Source organism: Eretmochelys imbricata, chromosome 3 (genome assembly GCF_965152235.1).
Source record: "Eretmochelys imbricata isolate rEreImb1 chromosome 3, rEreImb1.hap1, whole genome shotgun sequence".
Classification (NCBI taxonomy): Eukaryota; Metazoa; Chordata; order Testudines; family Cheloniidae; genus Eretmochelys; species Eretmochelys imbricata.
This window is the reverse complement of record NC_135574.1, coordinates 190,848,085-190,874,243: the sequence shown is the minus strand read 5'-3', so window position 1 is coordinate 190,874,243 and position 26,159 is coordinate 190,848,085. Positions and strand designations below refer to the sequence as shown.

The 26,159-nt window shown below is 41.2% G+C and overlaps 1 protein-coding gene across 1 annotated transcript in view; it reads right to left on the bottom strand.

Annotated features, from left to right (window-relative positions):
* The window catches only part of SANBR (SANT and BTB domain regulator of CSR), a 45,489-nt gene extending 27,416 nt beyond the window's left edge, over positions 1-18,073 (bottom strand). The window contains exons 1-4 of the mRNA XM_077813983.1: positions 17,905-18,073; positions 12,720-12,885; positions 7,016-7,202; positions 1,616-1,709 (exon numbers count right to left, since the gene is read on the bottom strand). Of these exons, the coding sequence (XP_077670109.1) occupies positions 1,616-1,709; positions 7,016-7,202; positions 12,720-12,869 (431 nt within the window). The 5' untranslated portion in view covers positions 12,870-12,885; positions 17,905-18,073. The remainder of the gene's footprint in view (positions 1-1,615; positions 1,710-7,015; positions 7,203-12,719; positions 12,886-17,904) is intronic.
* Between the last annotated feature and the right edge of the window lie 8,086 nt (positions 18,074-26,159).

Here is a 26,159-nt window from a genome sequence, read left to right as displayed (position 1 = left end):
CAACCGCGCTTGCCCCCTGACTGCCCCCCAGAACTCCCCGCCCCAACCGCCCCCTGCTCCTGACTGCCTTCCGGGACCTGCCACCCCCTTACCATACTTCTCAGAGCGGCAGGAGCTCGCAGCCCTGCTGCCTGTGCGACAGCATGGCTGTGGGAGAGGGGGAACAGTGCAGGAGGGGCTGGGGGCGAGCCTCCCGGGCCAGGAGCTCAGGGGCCGGGCAGGAGGGTCCTGCAGGTAGGATGTGGCCCGCAGGCCGTAGTTTGCCCACTTCTGCTTTAGAGTGTACCATTATTGTCTACTTCCTAACAGGAGGTCCAAGTTCAGAATAGATCAATAAAATATCAGTTTCCACGGAGACAGCAGTACGAGTCAAAGGTCTAAAATAAGTGCCCTTGACAAGCATGTCTAAAAACTTTTGTAAATTAATAATGCATTGGTACAATACAGAATTTAAATATCTAGCAAAAATATATAAGGTATTCTTACTCATCACTGCAGGGATTTTTTTTTAAAAGACCTACAGGTAAAAAACAACACATTTAGAGAATTTAATTATTTTAGGCTAGTGACCCTCTCTCACAATAATGAGCAGTGTTCACATGGGAGTAAATGCTCAGTGACACAGAGGCTCCTAGGCAAAAGGTTCCGTGTTCTTTGCAAACAACTCTCACCTCAGACCTGACAAAACTCACTACATCAAACGTGTCTTACAAGATATTTATCCATGAAGAGTAACGTGTAACTCGTAACTTGTCAAGATTCATAATCATTGCAAGATGTATTTATGAAATAACATTTAAGAAATAACTTATTTATACCTAAAGTGTGCCTTATGGACTAGGAGTAACAATTAGTCACCTGAGGATAATGTATCTCGGTGATGAGCCATTCAGGCAGAAGGGAGTCTCTCACACACACACACACTCTCTCTCTCACACCTCCCAACAAATGCTTATGTTGTTGTTGTTACTTCTTGGTACTTCCTGCAATGCGCATATATTCTTTGTAATCGTATTCTTTCGAAGTGCTGTTATTTTAGTTTTTTGACTGGTCCATGCATTTCATAATTTTATTTCTCTTTTACTTAAATTTAATTCTTTGAGTAGTGAGTTCTAAAATGCCCAACCTGTCCTGGCTGGAGTAATTATCCCTGTGATAACTTCATAAATTTGTTTGTATAAAAAGTGTTAGGCCGAACAGAGGCTAGTTTATGTTATTCAACTGTCTTGGCAATTTGGTTAACATCACAAATCACCAATAGGTCTCTCTCTACACCTAGAGTTTTCAGCTATTTCCCCATCATTGGTGTAGCACCACTGCAGCTCCAAAAGTCCTGACATTGGTGGAAGTGCTCGTGGAGCACAGGAGCAGGTGTGTTCACCACGCTGTTAGATGACACTATGGTAAAACACGAACAATTGATTAGATTACATGATGGTGAAAACACCCATGACTGATTTCCACGAGCATTCCAACTGTTGCTAGCACGGATGGAGCTGCACAAATACTAACTGACAAATGGTGGGAAAGTTGCTGAAAAGATGCAAATCTGTGAAGAGCAGATTTCAGTTTCACTGATATCAGCTTCCCAGATAGCAAACAATCATAATCTTACCCTTGACTTTCATCAGCATTTTCTCCACCTTTATGTGCAGAATGTTTCTCAGCTTCTGAAGAACAATTTCTTGTGGAAGCGACACTGGACCTTCCTTCAACATAATAAAAAGCAGCATTAGAATTTGAGGTTAAACTCAGGGAATCATATACCATTTGCTAGTGTTGCAAGTGTGTTGCTCCCATTCTGAAAAGAAGTTGTCATGATTATAACTGTCACAGGCTTCTCGAACACCTGGTTTAAAGCAGCAATCTGGGTTAAGATACAATGAAAAGGCAGACAGTCAAATCTTTTTCACTCAGGATTAGGTGTACAGTAGACACTGAAGTAAAGGGTAATTGACCTTTACCTTGGATAAGCTTTCCTCACTAATGTACAGCATGCAGTAGGGTGTGGATTCAAAGCACACCTCTGAACAATGTACTAATCCAGAGAGACCTTCCAACCAACACAACAAAAAGAAGGATTCTAGGTGGACTCCTCCTGAAGATCAAAACAACAGACTGGACTTCTACATAGAGTGCTTCCGCCGACTTGCACGGGCTGAAATTGTGGAAAAGCAGCATCACTTGCCCCATAACCTCAGCCATGCAGAACACAATGCCATCCACAGCCTCAGAAACAACTCTGACATCATAATCAAAAAGGCTGACAAAGGAGATGCTGCTGTCATCATGAACAGGTCGGAATATGAACAAGAGGCTGCTCAGCAGCTCTCCAACACCACTTTCTACAAGCCATTACCCTCTGATCCCACTGAGGGTTACCAAAAGAAACTACAGCATTTGCTCAAGAAACTCCCTGAAAAAGCACAAGAACAAATCCGCACAGACACACCCCTGGAACCCCAACCTGGGGAATTCTGTTACCCAAGATCCATAAACCTGGAAATCCTGGACGCCTCATCATCTCAGGCATTGGCACCCTGACAGCAGGATTGTCTGGCTATATAGACTCCCTCCTCAGGCCCTACGCTACCAGCACTCCCAGCTACCTTCGAGACACCACTGACTTCCTGAGGAAAACTACAATCCATCGGTGATCTTCCTGAAAACACCATCCTGGCCACTATGGATGTAGAAGCCCTCTACACCAACATTCCACACAAAGATGGACTACAAGCCGTCAGGAACACTATCCCCGATAATGTCACGGCTAACCTGGCGGCTGAACTTCGTGACTTTGTCCTCACCCAAACTATTTCACATTTGGGGACAATGTATACCTTCAAATCAGCGGCACTGCTATGGGTACCCGCATGGCCCCACAGTATGCCAACATTTTTACGGCTGACTTACAACAACGCTTCCTCAGCTCTCGTCCCCTAATGCCCCTACTCTACCTGCACTACATTGATGACATTTTCATCATCTGGACCCATGGAAAAGAAGCCCTTGAGGAATTCCACCATGATTTCAACAATTTCCATCCCACCATCAACCTCAGCTTGGACCAGTCCACACAGGAGATCCACTTCCTGGACACTACAGTGCTAATAAACGATGGTCACATAAACAACTCCCTATACCGGAAACCTACTGACCGCTATTCCTACCTTCATGCCTCCAGCTTTCACCCTGACCACACCACACGATCCATTGTCTACAGCCAAGCTCTGCGATACAACCGCATTTGCTCCAATCCCTCAGACAGAGACAAACGCCTACAAGTTCTCTATCAAGCATTCTTACAACTACAATACCCACCTGCTGAAGTGAAGAAACAAATTGACAGAGCCAGAAGAGTACCCAGAAGTCACCTACTACAGGACAGGCCCAACAAAGAAAATAACAGAATGCCACTAGCCATCACCTTCAGCCCCCAACTAAACCCTCTCCAACGCATCATCAAGGATCTATAACCTATCCTGAAGGACGACCCATCGCTCTCACAAATCTTGGGAGACAGGCCAGTCCTTGCCTACAGACAGCCCCCCAACCTGAAGCAAATACTCTCCAGCAACCACACACCACACAACAAAAACACTAACCCAGGACCCTATCCTTGCAACAAATCCCGTTGCCAACTGTGTCCACATATCTATTCAGGGGACACCATCATAGGGCCTAATCACATCAGCCACACTATCAGAGGCTCGTTCACCTGCACATCTACCAATGTGATATATGCCATCATGTGCCAGCAATGCCCCTCTGCCATGTACATTGGTCAAACTGGACAGTCTCTACGTAAAAGAATAAATGGACACAAATCAGATGTCAAGAATTATAACATGCATAAACCAGTCAAACAACACTTCAGTCTCTCTGGTCACTCGATTTCTGACCTAAAAGTGGCAATTCTTCAACAAAAAGTCCTCAAAAACAGACTCCAATGAGAGACTGCTGAATTGGAATTAATTTGCAAATTGGATACAATTAACTTAGGCTTGAATAGAGACAGAGTGGTTGAGTCATTAGACAAAGTAAAACTATTTCCCCTTGTTTATTCCCCCCCTCCCCTCCACTGTTCCTCAGACATTCTTGTTAACTGCTGGAAATGGCCCACCTTGATTATCACTACAAAAGGTTTTCTTCCCCTCCCCCTGCTGGTAATAGCTCATCTTAAGTGATCACTCTCCTTACAGTGTGCATGATAAACACCCATTTTTTCATGTTCTGTGTGTATATAAATCTCCTCACTGTGTTTTCCACTGAATGCATCCGATGAAGTGAGCTGTGGCTCACGAAAGCTTATGCTCAAATAAATTGGTTAGTCGCTAAGGTGCCACAAGTCCTCCTTTTCTTTTTGAAATCAAAAAGTCTTTCCACTGACTTCAGTGGCTTTGGATCAGGCCTTGAGAGCCCCAGTACGCAGGCTTCCAGCAGATTTTTCTTGCGGTGATGTAATGACCCATCAAATGTGAAAAAGCCCCTTAAACTCCTTGTAGAACTTCAGTTTTGAATGTAGAGAAGTCGCCATCTTAAATAGTTAATGGGAAAGCCCGCAAAAGAACGCTTTGGCTCTCTCATACTGTCTCCCCCTGGCTACACTGAAGAAGTTAGACCTTTACACCAATACGGCTACATATACTGGCACTTTTTGACACAGATTAGCATGCAATACTATTATCTCACCTCCATGATCTGGCTGGGTGAACAGAATGCTTTAAGCTGTCTTCCCCCCCTTGGTTCTTGAAGAGATTCCTGTTGATTGTGATGGATAGCAGCTCCCTCCTCCCCCAAAGAGCCCTCCCTTATGCAGATAGTCCTATGGGTTGCAATTCTGTCACCCTCATTGTTCAGCATGTGAGGTTACTAGGGGAGACTGATTGTACATGAACTGAAGTACCAAGAACAAGCAGCTGACACCAAGCTATACTCTCAGTCAGCATGGATACTGTAGATCCTCTCATGCCCCTGAGCAAAGCAGGCACTTGGATGAAAGGTGCTGGCTCAGGCTCATTCCAAATAAAATGCAGAGGATTGGGGTTCACAAGGGAAAAAAAGGTTATAAAAGAACTGGCAGGATCAGCGACCCCACCATCAATTCTATGCATCTGTCTTTCAATTGTGAAAGTGGTGCACAAGGTCATAGCCTCTCTGGATTAATCAGTGCTCCAAGATTCACACATAGAGGGAAAAGTTATTTCTGGACAGGATTGCTAACTGCCCAAGAGCATGCACTCTTATCCCAACCAAAGAGAACCTCGCTACAGTGATGCATGCCTTTATCACCTTAAGGCTAGGTTACTACAATCTGCTGTAACAGTAGCAGATGCTGAAGGCCACCAGGAAACTAAGTGGTTCAGAACACAGCAACATGTCTTTTAACTCAGCAAGAACACATCAGAAGCAGCAAAACCAATGCTCAGTTCAAAGTTCTAATCCATCTTTAAGACTGCGAATGGACTAGGAACCAGCTCACTCAGACCACCTCTCTACACAATCTGCCATGACAGGTAAGATTGGTGAGGTCTATTTATCTGACAGTCCCTAGGGTGGTCTTGTGAGGGGTAGGGGCAGAGCCTTCAGAGTGGATGTCTCCAGGCTATGAAATTCCTTTCCAGGAAACATATGACTGAGGTGGGGCCTTGGATTTTGCAGAGCACAGCAAGAGCTATCTTTTCACAGGTATTCACTCAATGAAGTTTTGGAAGTTCCTCTAAAATATTCCCCTCCACAGCCACCATTTGGCTCGGTTCCTTATTTAAGGTATGCCAGAAAGAGAGAAAGGAAGAATGTACATTTCTTTTTATAAGATTTTGTTGTGTCACTTATATGTGTGACAGTCCCTGTAGAAGGCAATTACTACTACATACATTCTATGTTTGTTAAACTGCATTATTCAGAAAATGCCTGTTTAACTAGCAGTAGTTGCATGTGATGTCTGAAGAGGCCGTTGGTTTTTGCACTTAATTTCTTACGTTATTGAAAAAGAAGAAAAATCTGGAGTTATTCTGTTTGAGGAGTTTATAAGCAAAACTAATAAGTCACTAGCTGCTCACCTGGTAAATTCCCACCACCAAGTGAGCACTCAACTTGCTATGTGTACACAACTTAAGTATGTGCCTGAAGCCTTAAGGAAACATTTCTAGACTGCATACCCATTACGCAATTTGCAAATGTTCATATTTTGCAAGGCTTAAAAGATGTTTTTTTTAAACTATGTATTAAGAACCATGTCTGTGTTTCAGCTTGCACACTTTAGCTGTTTTTACGGTAGCACTGTTAAAGAGCTCTAGTTAGAAAAAGCAACTTTTGCCACCACCCTCCTATCGTTCATAAACAAAATCATTTCAGTTGTTTAACTGTTTCTTTAAAAACTTTAGACAAAATTGCTATTTTTAACCCAAAAAATAATGGTTTCTCGAAGTTCCAAATCTGTGAAAAACTGGTCATAATCAGAAAGCACATCATCATCAAAGTGTCTCATGACACCAATCTGGTTAACTGGGCACAATCCAAATTCCTGTTTTAGTAAACGGGAGTCTTTTCACTGACTACAGTGGCAGATGGATTGGACCTTTGGCTGGGAAAGAATAGTGAAATCTAAGAAATCGCCAACACAATGTTCTACTGCTCCTGTGTTTTCTTTAGAGATTTTCTACTTATCTTAAAGTCACAACTATTATCACCTCCAGCGGTAAGTTTTGACATTAACATACCTGTGGCTATAAAACTGCCAAGAACGTACCTGAAAGATTTAGTATAAAATCACGTACATCATTTTAAGCAGTTTAAAACTGACTGTTATTGTAACTACTTTTTAAAAAGCCACAAACATTTGTACTTGAAACACTAAATGGGTTGACTCAGTTGGAAATAGTTATTTTAGTTTATGCAGCAGTATTCGTGGCAAACTTATTTGAAGATTACTAACTACTAATTCCAGAAATAGGTTTACCAGACAAAAGAAAAACAGTGGACATAACACTATAATTAAAGTCACAGAATTTACCAGTTATGGAAATTGAATTCTGCCCAATGGAAGGTTCTTGAAACTCCCCCTGTGTATCCAGCAGAGAGGATTTGATGTACGTAGCTAGGGTTTCAACAGGACTCCCGCCGGTAGCCATTAATGGATTGTACTGGTTGTCAACAGGTGAACTTCCACTACTTTTCAGTTCATCAAACCGTTTTGCACACTGTCAAGAGATAAAACGACGGGAATATGAAGCAGATACCTGAAACTATATCACTTTAAAGGCTGATATTGTTTCCTGATAATAGTTTCTGCAAATCGATTGTTACATCATAGTTAAAAAAGTTTATTAAAGCTAATGTTAAAATTATATCAAATACAGATTAAGGAAAGAGTGTCTATACATCTGGGTGTAGTACTTAGATTATCCAAAAGTACAAGGTTTGGTTTAAAAGTCATAAAATACATATACCAACTCCTGCTAAATGGCCAACATTGGAGTTCTGAATTGAAACCAAACCAACTAAGAATCTTCACGCTTAATATTGATTAAGCCACATGGTAACTCACTCTGCAATACCTAAGAAGGGCAGAATATCCATGCAATATCTAAGATTTACCACAGTTTCAAGACCCAACCAACGTTCACACAAATTAAAGGATGAGTTTCTGACTTAATCCTGCATTTCCCTCTCTTTACAGCTTAATCTTAACCTTAAAAGGGTAGTTAGATTTTTTTAAACTTAGCTCCTTAAATTATAATACCTTAAATTACTCAAAGTAGAAATGGCTGTAAAATAAGAACATAAGAAATTAAAAATGGCCATACTGGGTCAGACCAATGGTCCAGCTAGCCCAGAATCCTGTCTTCTGACAGTGGCTAGGGCCAGATGCTTCAGAGGAAATTAACAGAAGAGGGCAATTTTGAGTGATCCATCCTCTGTTGTCCAGTCCCAGCTTCTGGCAGTTGGAGGTTTAGGACATCTGAAGCATGGGGTTGCATTCCTGACCATCTTGGCTAATAGCCACTGATGCACCCATCTTCCATTAATTTATCTACTGTATATACTCATTCATAAGCCGAATACTTTTGTTAAAAAAGTGACGCATCAAAGAGCAGGGGGTCAGCTTATAAACGGGTCTACACCAAAATCTGATGATTTTAAATTCTATGGAATCATTGAATTGAATATCTAATACATTGTCATTTTGTTTACCTAGAGCGTCTGCAGGCCTGGAGCCCCTCAGCTCCCTGTGGCCACGGTTTGCTGTTCCCAGCCAATGGGAGCTGCGGGAAGTGGCGCCACTTCCCGCAGCTCCCATTGGCTGGGAACAGCAAACCGCAGCCTGTCAAGGTTCCTCCCCCACTCTGAACTCTAGGGTACAGATGTGGGGACCTGCATGAAAAACCTCCTAAGCTTATCTTTACCAGCTTAGGTCAAAACTTCCCCAAGGTACAAAGTATTCCACCCGTGGTCCTTGGAATGGCCGCTACCACCACCAAACTAATACTGGTTACTGGGGAAGAGCTGTTTGGACGCGTCTTTCCCCCCAAAATACTTCCCAAAACCCTGCACCCCACTTCCTGGACAAGGTTTGGTAAAAAGCCTCACCAATTTGCCTAGGTGACTACAGACCCAGACCCTTGGATCTTAAGAACAATGAACAATCCTCCCAACACTTGCACCCCCCCCTTTCCTGGGAAATGTTGGATAAAAAGCCTCACCAATTTGCATAGGTGACCACAGACCCAAACCCTTGGATCTGAGAACAATGAAAAAACATTCAGTTTTTTACAAGAAGACTTTTAATAGAAAATAGAAGTAAATAGAAATGAAGAAATCCCCCCTGTAAAATCAGGATGGTAGATATCTTACAGGGTAATTAGATTCAAAAACATAGAGAACCCCTCTAGGCAAAACCTTAAGTTACAAAAAAGATACACAGACAGAAATAGTTATTCTATTCAGCACAATTCTTTTCTCAGCCATTTAAAGAAATCATAATCTAACACATACCTAGCTAGATTACTTACTAAAAGTTCTAAGACTCCATTCCTGGTCTATCCCTGGCCAAGCACAGCATACAGACAGACACAGACCCTTTGTTTCTCTCCCTCCTCCCAGCTTTTGAAAGTATCTTGTCCCCTCATTGGTCATTTTGGTCAGGTGCCAGCGAGGTTACCTTTAGCTTCTTAACCCTTTACAGGTGAGAGGAGCTTTCCCCTGGCCAGGAGGGATTTCAAAGGGGTTTACCCTTCCCTTTATATTTATGACACAGCCACTGGGAGCTGAGGGGCTCCAGGCCTGGAGGGGCTCCAGGTAAACAAAATGTCCAGGCCCACTAGCGGCTTACCCTAAAGGGCCAGGAGCCGAAATTTGCCAACCCCTGAAATATAGGGTCGGCTTATGAAAGGGTCATATCGTTTTTGCTATTTTTACCAACCCATCTTGGGGGGTCGGCTTATAAACAAATGGTCTAATGAACAAGTATATACAATAATTCTTTTTCAAACCCAGTTATACTTTTGGTCTTCACAACATCCCATGGTAAGAAATTCTACAGATTGACTGTGCATTGTGTGATGCGCTTCCTTTTGTTTATTTTAAACCTGCTGCTTATTAATTTCATCACGTGACCCTTAGCTCTTCTTATGCGAAGAGGTAAATAACTCTTCCCTATTCACTTTCTCCACATCATTCATGATTTTATAGACTTCTATCATATCTCCCCTTAGTCATCCCTTTCTAAGATGAACTGTCCTAGTCTTTTTAATCTCTCCTCATATGAAAGCTCATTCTATACCTCTAATCATTTTTGTTGCCCTTCCCTTTATTGCTTCCAATTTGAATATATCTTTTTTTTAGAGATGGGGCTATCAGAGCTGCTTACAGTATTCAAGGTCTGGGTGTACCATATATGTGCCAGTATGATATTTTCTCTCTTATTATTTATCATTTTCCTAATGGTTCCTGACATTGTTAGCTTTTTTTGAACTGATGTTGCTGAGTGGATGTTGTCAGAAAAAAACAGCCATGATGACGCCAAAAATCTCTTTATTGAGCGGTAATAGCAAATTTGGACCCCATCATTTTGCTATATAGTTGGGATTATTTTTTCCTATGTGCATTACTCTCCACTTAACATTGAATTTCATCTGCCATTTTGTTAACCAGTCACCTGGTTTAGAGAGATCACTTTGCAACTCTTCACAGTCAGCTTTGGAATTAACAATCTTGAGCAAATTTGTAATCTCTGCAAATTTTGCCACCTCACTGTTCACCGCCTTTTTCAAATCATTTATTAATATGTTCAAAAGCACAGGTGCCAGGACAGACCCATGGGTAACCACTGTATTTATCTCCATTGTAAAAATAATTTATTCCTACCCCTTTGTTACATATTTAACTAGTTACTCATCCAGGAGAGGACCTTCTCTCATCCCATGACTGCTTAGTTTGCTTAAAAGCTTCTGTTGTGGGATCTTGTCAAAGACTTTCTGAAAGTTCAGCTACATTGTATTGACTAGATAACCCTACACTACATGCTTGTTGATACCCTCAAAGAATTCTAACAGAAGGGAAATCATGTCTTACCATTTACAAAAGCCGCATTGACTCTTCCCCAAGATAGTGAGTTTCTCTGTGTGTCTGATAATTTTAACTTCCCATTTGCACAATTATTGTTCCTTTACTTTACGGACTTTCGCTCAGACTGGAAAATTTCATTTTATTTCTATTTAGTTTCCCTTCCTTGTTTTCATTACTCCTGGGGGAATTCTGTGCCAAAAAATTAAAAATTTTACAAAATTCTGCATATTTCGTCAAAATAACCCAATATAACCATGTCAGTTTCAATTATTTTGGTAATTTATTTCAAAATACCTGTCAGCAACCAAGTCTGTAACAATACAGACAAAAAAGATTCAGGAAATTTTTTTTTTTTTTTTTACACAAATGTGCCCCATGCTGTCTGTCCACCCATATCTTGTGCATCCTGACCTGGTCCCATGGGGCAGGGCGCTGTGCGGAAGGCATCCTCTTCTCTTCCCTATCTGCAGCTGGGGCTGGCCTGGGAGTGGCTGCTCTCTGTTCTGGCACCACAGCGGTCCTTGGTGGGCAAAAGGTGTAACTGCAGCACCTTTCTGGCAGAATGTATTTTCTGCAGAAAAAAATTCTACACAGCACATGAATGCTGCACATGCATAGTGGCTCAGAATTCTCCCAGGAGTAAATTTTCATGCAGTCGTGAACAGGCTAATGTTGAAATATTTGGGTTACCAGAACTGCAGGGAAAAGTTAAAATGCAAACAAAACAATATTAGGCTTTTAAAAATTTAATTTTTGTGTACAAACAGACTTAAATTTGGGCCTCACTTATTAGATGCAGATTTCAATGTAAATTAAAGGCCTTAATGCTTCAAACAAACAACTACACACGAGAGTAACTTTACGTATAAGAATAGTTTCATTAAACTGAATGGGACAATTCACATGGGAGTTTGAGAGAATGTATTTTAACTCTGTCAAAGTCTATTAGATTAAATAGTCACTTGAGATCATAGGGCTAAATTCATCACAGCAACTAACAGCCTTCTATAGAGGCTCTGCATATCCTAAAGCAGAGTAACCACTTTTCTACTGACCAGGGATATTATCTCAGTTGAGAAAAAGAGGTCAATAAAAAACATACAAAAGATTAATATACTTATAGTAGAAAGCATTGTATCATCAGATGAACAATTAAGTGACAGCATCCACAACTATGAATCTCTACTAAACACTATCAGCTTGTAGGACAATAAAGTTCCACATAGGCTTCGACTCCAGTCAATCATTTTTTATGTGATTCCCATGAACAATGTTATAAATTAAGTGAGAGTTGCCACATTCAATTACAACAAGATGTCTGTTTACTTGTTATTGTGAGTCACAAAAAAACAAAACTGCCAGGAATTTCACAACAAATTTTGGCCCTGGACTCAAAAGTATCTTGTTTGTCTTTTTTAAACGAAAAACACACACAAATGAGAGTTGTACAATGAAGCAGGCAAGATAAGATAAAATAAATCATCCAGGTGTTTCCTTTAAAATATGTGCATTGAGCAAATTTGAAATCCAAGAGCTTAAATTTTTCTGTAAACAGTTAGGGCCTGATCCTAGAGATTCTGAGTGCTCCTATCTCCCACTGAATAAGGAAGCACTCCGACTTGAAGGATCAAGCTAGCTGTCCTTGAAAATTGGAGCTTTGTTATTTCCAATTGGAAAGTATATCTGATCATATGCTAACACCATCTACCTCAGGAAAATTGTGTTTGCCGAGTATACCATAAACTGGGGGGGGGGGGGGGGGGGGGAGGGAATATGAAGTATGTATTTGCCTTCCTTGTCATAAGGCTGTATTTTACAGTGTAATCTGAAAGTTTCTTGAACCGTTACAAACTCTTTCTTTTCACTTCACTTGTTCTTTTGACTAATTCCCAGTAATACTGCCTTAGGCTATAAGATGCACATTCTGCATTCAAGTTATGAATTTTGTTTACTTCATATCTTGAATGTGGAGGTTTTCTAACACCTTCCTATTTGCATTTTTAACATATTGCTTAACTCTTTCAGGTCGTTTAAGTTCAAGTAACTTTACAAAACCATTCCCCCACCCTTCCAGCCCTCCTTCTGATAAAAGTGTAGTTCTCTTGATAAAGCACTGTTTAAACAGACACACTGATGGTTAACAAAGTTACCTCTTTGGACGTAAATCCTGGAACCAGCCTTGCCACACTGTCCCAGTTGATAGGCTGAGGGACACCGATTAAAGAGTACAGGATCATATCCAAAACCATTTGATTGTTATCATATGGAAAGTTATTGTTTTCCGAGTATCCTCGACTCATCTTTTGGCTCTAAAAGCTAGAGAGGCAAATGTTGTAAATATGTATACATAAAGACCCGTAAAGTTTAATACTGCTCATGTTTCACAGCAGCAATAATTGCGTGATCAGTTAAAGTACAATACACATTAATGGCAGCACTACTGTTACTATACAAAGGCAAGTACTAATACTACTACTTAAATAAATCATATACAGACATCTATGCAGCCCAGAGTCCATTAAAAAACGCACAATTGCAAAGTAGTTTGTTTCAGTTCCAACAGGTTTTCATCCTGATCAATACCTTAAGTAGTTCTATCATAAAAAAAGCCAAAAGATTCAACTTGATTTAGGGTTAAAAAGAACACTAAACTACAGCAGGCTTTGTTTTAGAAGTGGCAATATTTAGAAATGTTAAGGCATTTGATAAAAGAAGACAACAGACGTTATTCTGAAGATACCAAGATGAGTCATACTATAGTCTGACATCTAAATCTAAAAGGAGAAAACTATTCCTCAATAGGGAACATGCAGTGTTATTAATCATCTCCTCTTCCTTGAAGTATGAATGAGTGAGTAGATTAAATAGGAGACCATTCAGAAAAATCAGCAAGATGGTGGGTACCATTAATTCTTATTACAGGTTACAGGGAGTTCAGCTGGGTTTTTTTAAAAATATAAACCTAACAACAGTAATATAAAGTTATTAGCAAGAAATTGAGACACTGATTTTTCTAATTAGGTAGTAAATAGGAAAGACAGGAATCAGTATAACAACTACTGTATAAAAAGTAGAGAAAATAGTCTTTTAATTTAAGGTGTAGCTATGAATGAGTAGTGTATTATAGTGATATATAATTACTTATTGCAGCACATGCTTTGGCCACGGAAAGTAAATTAAGGTAAGCTTATGTAGAGGGAGTAGCTATTAAAATAGATATTCCAGCACTTAAAGTGGAAATACTAGCAACTGATGGGATCCACAAAGTGGAGATTAATAAGAAAGAAAGAAAACTGGACAAAACTTGCATGGTGCGCAGTAGTTTCAAACGATACTAAACTCATCCAGTTAAAAACTTGGTAAATAAATGCTTTACCGTCCAATCACATGCTTATATGCCTACAGGGTAGGCCCAGTTATTTCAGACTCTCCATTAATTCTGCATGCCCAATCTAAGATATCTACAACTTGACTTTTCAGATGTTCTGAAGCACCCACAGCTCTGAAGTCAATGGGAGCTGCAGCTCTCAGCAACTCTGAAAATCAGGTCCTATGGGTTTCAACTTGAGCATCAAGGAACTGAGGCATACAATTCAATTAGTGAACAATTTTGAAAAATGTTGGCCTTAGTTATTATGATTGTCAATTCTGGTAATTTTTGATTCTTCTATACCACCGCCTCCTGCGAGCGGCACCCCAAGTTGTAAGTATATTCAAAAGGAGCCTGGTGGTGGAAAGATTTTAGAAACTAAGATTTTCAAATGCAACTATTAATTTTGGGTGCCCAACTGAGATACCTTAAGAAGGTCTGATTTACAGGAAGCGTTGGCCACCCACTCTCTGAAAATCAGGTCCTGTCAAGGTGCCTCAAATTGGGCACCTAAAAACTGAGGCACTCAAAATTATTAGTCATAGCTGAAAATCTTAATCTTGGGTTATAAATAATATGGCAATGGGAGGAGAGAAGACAGCCAAGAGTTATAACTATGGAGAATCCTCAGAAGGCTGCAGTTGGATGTAGTCTCAATGGACTTGCTTGCTACAGGGAAAGTCCTCTAAGAGTTGCTTCCTTTGCCCCACACTTACTTTTCTAGTAGCTAAAAGATGATTTCTTACAAATTTGTGCTGCAGTAGTAGGTAGCCCACTGATTTCACTTCAGAGTATATAAGCAATAAGGCATAACGTTTTGCCAGAAATTTGAACTGGTAAAACAAACAAAAAAAACCCCAACATGTAACTGAGGAAGTGTTTATGTTGTGGGGAAAAGCAAATGAATTTGTAGAAAATATCTGGAAAAAGAAACAAACTGGAATAATTTTCTTAGGTTCAGAATATTCATCAAAAGAAAATTTAGAGAGAAAGTTGATTTTTCTTTTCAAGGTAGCTTTGTTTGAGAAAAAAAAAAAACCAGAAAGTCATATATAGTTTTTTCTCTGAAATGTAGCACTTGCAAGAAGTCCCAAATTAACAGCTATGGAAAATATTTAGCTAAAGAGCAGATGTACCTTATAAGCAATAGCTGTCAAAACTTTCCTATGCAGGACTGCCAGTGTGTTTCAGCACTGTTCCAGAATTGCAACCTTTAGGAGTAAAAGTAATTCAGTCTCCACGTCCAATCAATAATTGGCCTTCATTCTCCCAATACTGTCAAAATTGTGATGATTTTTTTTTTTTAATTCAGACCTCTCTCCATTTGTGAATGGACAGAAACCAATAGAAACCATTGAATATTGCATAAGAAGTTACCAAAAGGGATGACCAAGGCCAAATCTGAATCAATGAGGTGAATGGTTATTAGATATTAAGCCTGTCTCCTGAGCTATCCAGTCTACCCTTAGCTGACAGTTAAAAAAAAAATCTGTCTGAATGACAGCAGGGTAAAGGTGCAGGAACGAGCTTTATTCTCTATAAAGTCAAGATGTAAGTATCGCTTATAGTTAGGCTTAATAAAAATACAATCACTATTGATATGGATAGCCTATAAATGTGCTCCCTCATAAAGGTTCTACCTATTGTATAAATATACTGTATATTCAGGTGCAGAGATAGAGGAACAGTGGTTATTCTCATTATTAAGTTATTCTTAATAACAGTAGTTATTCTCATTTGCAAGAGTTCTACAATTTACAGGAAACAAAACCACAATGGGTTATAGTAGTCTTAACATTTTACTAGTAATTATGATGAAGCAACTCAACAGTGCAACTATGACAGGTACTCCAAGAGGCAGTGACATTTCTTGAGAGGCATGAAGGTTTTGTTTATCAAGTATGCACTTTTCTATTTTAGTATTAACTGGAGCCTAGATTTGGCTATCCGTGCAAATACAAAAAGAAAAGGAGTACTTGTGGCACCTTAGAGACTAACCAATTTATTTGAGCATGAGCTTTCGTGAGCTCATGCTCAAATAAATTGGTTAGTCTCTAAGGTGCCACAAGTACTCCTTTTCTTTTTGCGAATACAGACTAACACGGCTGTTACTCTGAAACATGCAAATACACTAGATGAGGACCTGTTTTGGTCATAAAATGACTAGGAATGGGACTACAGTCTTAGCCACAAACTAAACACAGGTTAAACAGCATAACCAAATGACAAGTCAGTGTCAGAATTAGACCAATTCCCAATCCTGTATGGATTAGATTAACCCCCATGCTCTAATTTCTTTCTTTCATACACAACACCGACATGTGCTGCCCTATGGGAGGTATCTACTCCCAAAAGTATATCACACGGTCAAATAAATATAGCTACTTAAATCTGCATGTGCAATAATCAAAATACAAACAACTACTGCTGTTTGAATTAAATGCTCATTCTGATCATATACAAAGAGCTGGGCCATACATGGATCATCAAACAGGCAAATGAATGAGCTTGGATATTGTATGCATGTAGTATGATATTAAGTCTCAGTATTTACTTCCTATTTTGGAATTAGCACAAATTGTGCTTGCCATTGTGGGTTCTCCAACACTGTTCTATTGTTGTATAATAAATCTTGTAAAAGCCATAGCTAAAGCCATGTTCAAGACTACTTCCTTTTGCAGCAATGGTACACACTTTAAGAGATGCAACCTGGACAAGGCCTATAATAAAGTATCACCACTCTCTAGAGATGACACGGCATCTTTGTGTTCTGCAGTCTACACTACTGCAAATGAAGATCAACTTAAAAAAAAAACAATGCCACAAATAAGGTAAGTGAGACATAGCAGTTATGGGTGTGGCACAAAGTTTTAAAACCACTTAGACTAGTACATTAAATACACACAGAAAGAAGGCAACTTCAGAAAGGTATAGAAGGTTTACTTACAGTTAGGGAAATCATAGAATACCAGGGTTGAAGAGTCCTCAGGAGGACATCTAGTCCAACCCCCTGCTCAAAGCAGGACCAATCCCCAATTTTTGCCCCAGATCCCAAATGGTCTCCTCAAGGATTTAACTCACAACCCTGGGTTTAGCAGGCCAGTGTTCAAACCACTGAGCTATGTGGAGAATCATGTAAGACTAAAATTTTAAAAAAAATATGCAGACAAATCCTTGGTATGGAAAGAAGACAAAGCACAATTCTAGGACTGGGATTTAACCATTTCCATGCAAAGAATTTACTAGAGTTGCAGAGGATTTTCTTTTTCTTTCCTTTTTTCTTTTTTTTTTTTTTTTTTTGGGGGGGGGGGGGATTTTTTGTATACTATATGTTTAATTAGCAAGTATTAACACATTTAAAAATCCTTGCCATGTAAATATCAGAAACAATAAGAATTAAAAATCAATCTGTTGTTTAGAGACATTAGTCATCAGACTTCTCTATTTAACAGGGTGTTATGACCATATTACAGTACAAGCATCCTTAAAACATCTATGACATGTCATTTCTAATATTTTATTAAGTTGAGTGGCATTTCTGATTATACATATTTAACAGACCAGGCATGTCTATGAAATGTTTAGTATTCAAAAAAATTGGGCACGTGTGCTGGGTTTTTGTTTTTGTTTTTTGGAGGGGGGGCAGGTGAAGGTACTTTCTAAGTACTGAATAAAAGATAAAATATTTAAGTATTTATTTGTCCTCCAGCTATTTTTCTGGGTACAAAATTAGTGTGTTAGTTTTACCACAACCACCCCACCTCCCAGGGGCCCCTGTCCACGGAAGCAGGGACCCCAAGACTGACGAACCACACCCCGAATTGTGGGGCTCGCTCAGCGGTGCCCAGCAGCTGGGCGGGGCGGGCCCAGGGGCAGCGTCCCCTAGAGAGCGAGGCGGGTGCTCAGCGCCTCCTGCCCAGAAGGAAAGAGGCGCTGAAAGGAGGGAGAGGCTGGGAGTCGGTTACCTGGGGCCCGATCCGGGCGGCAGCAGGAGGATGCGGACCTCTGGGTTTGAAGCCACTGAGGAGCTCGGCGAGCCCCAGCGCCGCGCTAGGGTAGGATGGAGAGGACCAAGAAGGCGCTTCCTGGGGGAGGCAAGAATCCAGGCAGAGCGTTACCGCAGCTCGGCCACAGACTCAGCGTCTCCCTCGGCCTCGCCCAGACGCAGCCTGCCACAGTCCGCCCGCACGCTCGCCACCATCTCCCAGCCGCTCCGGCGCCGGGAGCCGCTGGCCGCGCAGAGGCCGCTCACCGACCCACCCCACCTGCCACGCCCGGGACACTGGCAGCCCCCGACAGCGGACAGCCAATGGGTGGTGAGGCGCGGCCTTCCCCAGAGAGGCGGGCCTTGGCGTGCGGTGTCACGGGGACGAGTCTCCGCCTCCTTCCCCCGCCTTGTCGCAGTGCAGCGGCTCCGCCCTACCCCCAGCGTCTGGTCTCCTAGCAACGAGCCGCGCAAGGCGACGCCGGGCTGGGATCCGGCGTCTGAGGCAGGTGGCCGGGGGGGGCGGAGCTGCTCCCTTCTCTACTCAGGGCTGGAGGAGATGAGACTCCCCCATCCGCTCGCCCCGAGGCCCCAGCCCTGTCTCGGCGTGACGTCACGCCATCCGCCATCGGCACTTCAGCGTGATGTCGCTATCAGCATGACGTCACCCCACCGCTCGACGTCACCCGCCTCACCGCCACCTCAGTGCGATGTCACCCAACCAACCAGCCCTGTACCTGGGCATGACGTCACCCCAGCACCCAACCTCACAGCGCGACAAAATCCTAACCTGTACATGTGCTGTTCCAAAAACCAGTGAAAAATCACTGCAGTGATTGGTCTCAATTTCACCACTACCACCAGGATGGCTCTGGGTAAAAGACACATTTTCAGCTCCTGTGGAGGTGTTATTGTCCTCCCAGGACCTAAATGCGATCCCCTTTCCTGCACAGAAGAGAGAGTTGGCACTTCATGTGCTGGAAGTGGGGAGAGGACAGACAGGCTGTAGATGTATGTACATTGCCCCTTCCCATCCCAGCTAGTAGTGGTGAATCTGCCAGTGGAGAATTCCCTGAGGACTTCATTAACTTTTGCCTGGGTCCCCCTGGGTGATTTCAGGGGCAGTGGAGCATGGGAAAGCCATATTACCTGGAAACAAAGCTGGAAGAAAGAGATCCCTGCATCTGTACAGAAGCTAGGCACTTGCAGGCAGGCCTGTGCTTTTAGCAGATGTCTCCAGTTTTGTGCAGTTTTTGTTAACCTGATTCTTAGAGGGCTGGTTTATTATAGGGTTCACCAATGATCTGACCAGAATATCCTTAGGTTCTTCTCTCAAAATCAGACTACAGGATTAGAGAATGTAGAGCAGTGGTTCTCCAACTTTTGTACCAGTGACCCCTTTCACATAGCAAGCCTCTGAGTGCGACCCTCCTTATAAATTAAAAACACTTATTTATATATTTAACACCATTATAAATGCTAGAGGAAAAGCAGGGTTTGGGGTGGAGGCTGACAGCTCACGACCCCCCATGTAATAACCTTGCAACCCCCTTAGGGGTCCTACCCCCCAGTTTGAGGACCCCTATGTAGAAAGTTCAATACCTTGTACCGACCATTGGAGTGTGTGGCAAGAACATTCACGCTGAGGACAGAGACAGGCTGCAGAGATTTTTATTAAAGTAAAAGTTATCAAAGCTCCAAACCACAGAATCAGAAAGAAGTAATACAGTTCGAACGGTACCAGTGGTGAGCTGGAGCCGGTTCGCACCGGTTCGCCTGAACCGGTTGTTAAATTTTGAAGCCGGTTTAGAACTGGTTGTTAGAGGGGTGGGCAAACTCCGGCCAACGGGCCACATCCGGCCCGTGGGACTGTCCTATCCTGCCTGCCTGAGCTCTCGGCTGGGGAGGCTCCCTTGAGAATCCTTTTTAAATTTTTACTCACCCGGCGGCGCTCCGGGTCTTCGGTGACACTTCGGCGGCGGGCCCTTCAGTCGCTCCAGGTCTTCGGTGGCACTTCAGCAGCAGGTCCTTCGGTGCCGCCGAAGACCCGTAGCAACTGAAGGACCTGCCGCCGAAGTGCTGCCGAAGACCCGGAGCGACTGAAGGAACCGGTTCTTCAGCTTTTGGCAGCTCATCACTGAGTGGTACCCATGGTAACATTCCTTGCAGAAGTTACTTAGACTAGCATATCCATAGCCTTCCTTTAGATAAGAGACAGCCTAGTCTTTGGCATGTCACAGTGAGTCTGATGTTCCAGGTTCCTCAATGCTGTGAAGCTGGAGATAAGGGCTAGATTAGAGGAGCTAAGGTATACTTAAAAGTAAAGCTAACAGCTAAACAAAAGGAACTAACAAACTGAATGCTAAAAGAAGTAACTCCTCATGGTTGTTTACCCTCTTAAAGGGTCTTGGCACTATCCTGAATATTAATGTCAGTGCCCCACCTTCCATCACCAAGTCTCATTTCCTTACCCACATAAATCTTAGGGTACACTTAACCTACAGAACCTAAGAATGGCCATAGTGGGTCAGACCAATGGTCCATCCAGCCCAGTATCTTGTCTTCCAACAGTGGCCAATGCCAGGTGCTTACGATGGAATGAACAGAATAGGTAATCATCAAGTCAAGTGATCTGTTGCCCATTCCTAGCTTCTGGCAAACAGAGGCTAGGGACACCTCAGAGCATGGTTTTGCATCCCTGTCCATCGTGGCTAATAGCCATTAATGGACCTAGCCCCCATGCACTTATCTAGTTCTTTTTTGAACCCTGTTATAGTCTTGGCCTTCACAACATCCTCTGGCAGAGAGTTCCACAGGTTGACTGTGTGTTGTGTGAAGAAACACTTCCTTTTGTTCGTTTTAAACCTGCTGCCTATTAATTTCATTTGGTGACCCCTAGTTCTTGTGTCATGAGAAAAAGTAAACAACACTTCCTTATTTACTTTCTCCACATCAGTCATGAGTTTATAGACCTCTATCATATCCCCCTTTAATTGTCTCTTTTCCAGACCGAAAAGTCCCAATTTTATTCATCTCTCCTCATATGGAAGCTGTTCCATACCCCTGATCATTTTTGTTGCCCTTTTCTGAACCTTTCCCAATTCCAAAATATCTTTTTTGAGATGGAGCAACCAGATCTGCGTGCAATAAGAGGCCTTCATTTTATTGCTGGTATGACAGTTGGAATTCAAGAAAGAGAAAAGACACTTGTCAGTAGATCTATTCAGGTGAGAGATTTTCCTTTCCTGGTTTGAATTTATCTAGAAAAATCAGTAAAATATAATGTTTCTACTGTAAGGAAAAGAATAATTGCTGCAGCTGTTGGGCATGATTACACTATGGCTTGAATCATGCTATCATATCAACAACTGTCAGGAAGACCATTTTCTGATATGGTGGTTGTTACACTAATTTAGTATTGTTTCCCTGTCCAGAGTGGACATGCTACTCAAAGTAAGGTATAGATTTCCCTGAACAAGATAGTAAATGTAGGTGATGTGCTTCTCTTAGCTGTAAAAAGATGCAGAAAGGACAATATTTACTACAAAATTGAGCTACATAAGTTGATGTATCATGTTATCAAGTTAGGAGTAAAAATGATTTGCGGTAAGCAAGATTGTATGTGAGTATAAATTCTACTGAAGAAATTAAAAAAAAATCAGAGAATATATTAGGGAAAATATAGAGTGCTGCACTACTACACATCACTGGTAAAAGGCTATGGTTTATGGAAATGGGCAAACAACTTTTCCAAGATCGTTGGAAATCTGATTCAGCCCATATACTCCACTCATAGCAGGTGGCTCATGTTCATGAATAACTAGATAGCCACTGAAACAGCTACATTTTGCCTTACCATGATGTTGATTTCTACTAATAGCAAGGTGATACCGCTTAGATCAGCTTTAACTTGCTATCATTTTTCTGTAGTAATGTTTTTTTCCCGGGTTCATATATATAGTACTACACCTTTGCTATGTCTCCTAAGTATCCTCAGTGCACTTTTACTTCTGTTCATTCTTTGGATGAAATCCTGGCTCCATTGAAGTCAATGGCAAAACTACCATTGACTTCAGTGGGGCCAGGATTTCACCCTTTGTGTTTTTAATTTTTCAAGGAACTGCTAGTGTTTATCCTTTAGGTCAAATGTGAATTACAAATTATTATTAAAATTATAACTAGTTAGTGACAAGGCTGGTTCCAAACACAGTTGGTATTCAAACAGCATGGTTAATACTTGGTTAGTAATGGCAACAGGTAACAATGTTTTGCCCTCACCAGATGCCCAAGGTGGGGTTGTCTATCTGTAACAGTTCAACACATTGTTTATTTGTAGATTGGACCCAGTAACCATGCCTCTGTTACAAGTTTGGCAGGTCTTCCTTCCTCCAGCTCATTTTGTGGCACCACATTCTAGGGGTACTGCCCCACATGCTGTTGGTGTTAGTCTGTGGGCATGTACTACGTGCTCTCTATCCCCTCATGAGGCATTATGAGATTTTCCCAGAAGGAACGGGGACAAACTGAGTTAGGAAGTGTGGGTGACATGAACACAGAAAGATGGTTGACTCATTTGTTGCATTGTGAAAAAAGCTGTAGTATGCACAGACATCACCTGTTTTTGTTATAAATGGGTTAGATAAGAATGTCATGAACAGTTATAAAATCATCATTGCATTTTTAGTGTAGACGGGGCCTTACTAATTACATTTTATTAATGCTAAACAGAATTGTTGGTAGTATGTTAGTTTTTTATATATGTAATAAAAATGATGAAAATGTAAAATACTTTGTGTGTGTATATAAAAGAATGCAGCACATGAGTAGCATTATGGGTTATATCAATGATACTTTTTTAATTGGCTCGTCCCACTTGGTCCATCTTTTTCTCATTAGTTCAGCTGTTAAATTTATGGTGCAGCAAGTCTTTCCATTTCTCTCAATTCTTTAAACTCTACACTATATTTATCAGTGAGAAAGGAACGGAGTTTGAAGTAGCAACTATGGGAACATCACTGGGACTTTTTATCGATTTAAAGATGAGGCAAAATTCTAGATTTCTTTAAGACTCCCTGTAATGGGATATTATAAGTAGGTTGAAGGGCAGTACTGGAAAATATTGATGATTAAAAATCCTATGGTTTCAAGTAGCGAAAATGGTCTTGGAGAAATGTATAGCAATATGTACTTTGTAAACTGGAATGCAGTATGTGTAACAAGGATCTCATTTACCATACATCTCTACCATGCAATTTGAGGGACCTTGTTACAATATAGTAACCCATAGACATGGTTAAAACTTGGTTTGGTATTTCGTGTAGATAGAACCATGGATTTGTACGGTGCTACAGATCTGGACCTTTGCAGGACTGTAGAACAACTCAGAAGCATGATTAAAAATGTAGTTTATTCCCATCTACACTACAACTTTGAACTTTGGTGTAATTGCGGCAGGGGTCTACTGTGTTGTAACCAGATCCTGTACCGGGAAATTTACAGCTGGAAATGTGATCTTCTTTGCTTAGAAATTGCAGTATGAACTGGACAAAATATATGATGGATACTCAAAAAGAAAAGGAGTACTTCTGGCACCTTAGAGACTAACCAATTTATTTGAGCATAAACTTTCGTGAGCTACCAGATATATTTTCCACAGTATGCATCCGATGAAGTGAGCTGTAGCTCACGAAAGCTTATGCTCAAATAAATTGGTTAGTCTCTAAGATGCCACAAGTACTCCTTTTCTTTTTGCGAATACAGACTAACACGGCTGTTACTCTGAAACCTGTCACGATGGATACTGTTTGCTATTATTTAATTAAAAACCTTATTGAACATTTTAAAGTAGAAATACAACTTTCTTTAAAATAGTCATGTTACAACATTGTTGAAGGATATTTTTCATACAGCATAATTTTGTTTTCAAGATCAAATGAATGGATGAGCACTTCATAGAATATTTGTTGTATTATTGCATCTTCTATATTTCTTTGTATCAGAGTTTGATGTTCACTGTTTGTAACTGGATAGGCATCCTTACATGAAGAAAATAGCTATCTGGAAAAAATTAGAATCTTGCAGAAAGAAAATCTTCAACTCAAAGTTGCCCTAAAAGAAAAAGATTCAACAATGTCTAGGTTAATGAAAGTAACTGAGGACAAGGTACTGAAAATTCAAACCCATTTGTCTTTGTAATGGAGTTAGTCTAACATTTGTTCAATTTATCTTAACACCAGTGTGCCTTGGTTTGGGGAAGGAAAGAAAATCTTGCATTCCATCAGTAATGAAATGTGTTAATTCTGTAGCTAATTATTAATAGCACAATAAAACTTAACTCTACTTTTGATACTGTAGAGCATATTACAATTGGCCCTGTGCTTCTGTGATGCTTTGTCAGGCTGTGACTCACCTTATTACCCCTCTGCTTTCAGCAAGAGAGAGACATGCTGCTGCTTAATCGGGTTTGAGCTTCCCGATACCTCCAGTCTGTTAGCCACCCAAACAATCTCCTCTGGGCATGCTAGCCCTCACTTTGCTTTGCAGGTTAATAATAGGTACACACCACTCCCTGAACCCCTTTGAAGTGTTTTCCTATAATACCCAGACCCTGTCATTGGTTACTCACAGAAATATCGCGTTTGCCATCGCCAAAGAGACAGTGTACACATCAGCTTGTTTGAGTCAACAGAGGATCAGCTACTATATAACCTCACATCACTGAGATATATTTATTATCAAAGGCTAAGACATAAGAGATAGTGAGTAAAGAGAATAATGGAAACAGAAAGGTTACATATAAAACAAAATCAATACGTGCTTCCTTGAGATCAAACTTAACTTTAACAGGCTAAACATTGTCTAAAATAAATCTAATCCCACCCAAAGTCATCTTGCAGCATTTCCAAGCACGGCAAGTTGGGATCCCATTTTCATGAATGTAATCACACTGACTGATCACTTCCTCAGGTGCAGGATAAAGAGGTATCCTTTTGCCATCTCTTTATACTCTCCTCTGATCCCCAAGTCAGACTGATGGCCCAGGATTTATTCCTGGTGTGTTCCATTGCATTGGCTTACAATGCTTTATTTACATGTGAACTGAGGCAGACAGGTTAATATTAGGGCTGTCAATTAATTGCAGTTAATGCATGTGATTAATGCAAAACAAATTAACTAGATTTAAAAATAACAGTAATGATTAATTGCAGTTTTAATCCCACTGTTAAACAATAATAGAATACCAATTTAAACTTATTATAAATATTTCTGGATGTTTTTCTACATTTTCAAATATATTGATTTCAATTACAAAACAGAATACAAATTGTAGTATCTGCACCTACATTTCACAATGCTATTAAAGATCAGTGTGATGCTGGCTTTCATTTAAGAGCTTACATGACATCATTTATGGATAAATACTATTAAAGTGGTATGCTACATGTAGTTCATCAGGCCTGACAGGAGTTACTGTTACAGAACAATAAAAGAAAAGGAGGACCTGTGGCACCTTAGAGACTAACCAATTTATTTGAGCATAAGCTTTCCTGAGCTACAGCTCACTTCATCGGATGCATAAATTGGTTAGTCTCTAAGGTGCCACAAGTACTCCTTTTCTTTTTGCAAATACAGACTCACACGCAAGCACTGTTTAGACTGCTACTCTAAAACCTTACAGAACAATGAATCCTTTGCTAGTTGGCACTGAGCGGATCTTAGGATCACAGCTTCCCTCCACTGTAAGGCACAGAAGGAAGCAAATTAAAATAAAGAGGTGGAAAAATTGCAAAAGCAGCAGACTGAATGAGCAGACCCAACCAACATTGCTTATTTCTTCCTGCCTCCAAGCCCAGCGGGCTCTTCTGCCTAAACTCTCTGGGCTTGTGGTTTCATGAGATTTCAAGGGCAGCACTGGTGGTGAGACGGAATTAGGGAACAGTGACTCTCTGTGGCATGGGTGGGCAAAATATGGCCTGCGGGCTGGATCTGGCCCGTCTAAAATTTCTGTCTGGCCTGCCATGACTAGCATTTCTGTCCGGCCTCCGCTGCCCCCTCGCAATCTCCGAGTCCGGGCCACTAAAAGTCCTGCGGCGCAGCAGGGCGCTCAGACAAGCTGCCTGCCTACCATGGGCCCACGCCGCTCCCAGAAGCGACTACTGCTGGCACGTCTCTGTGCGCCTGGCGGGGGAGGCGGCTCCGCACACTGCTCCTGTACCCAGCACCTTCCTCACATCT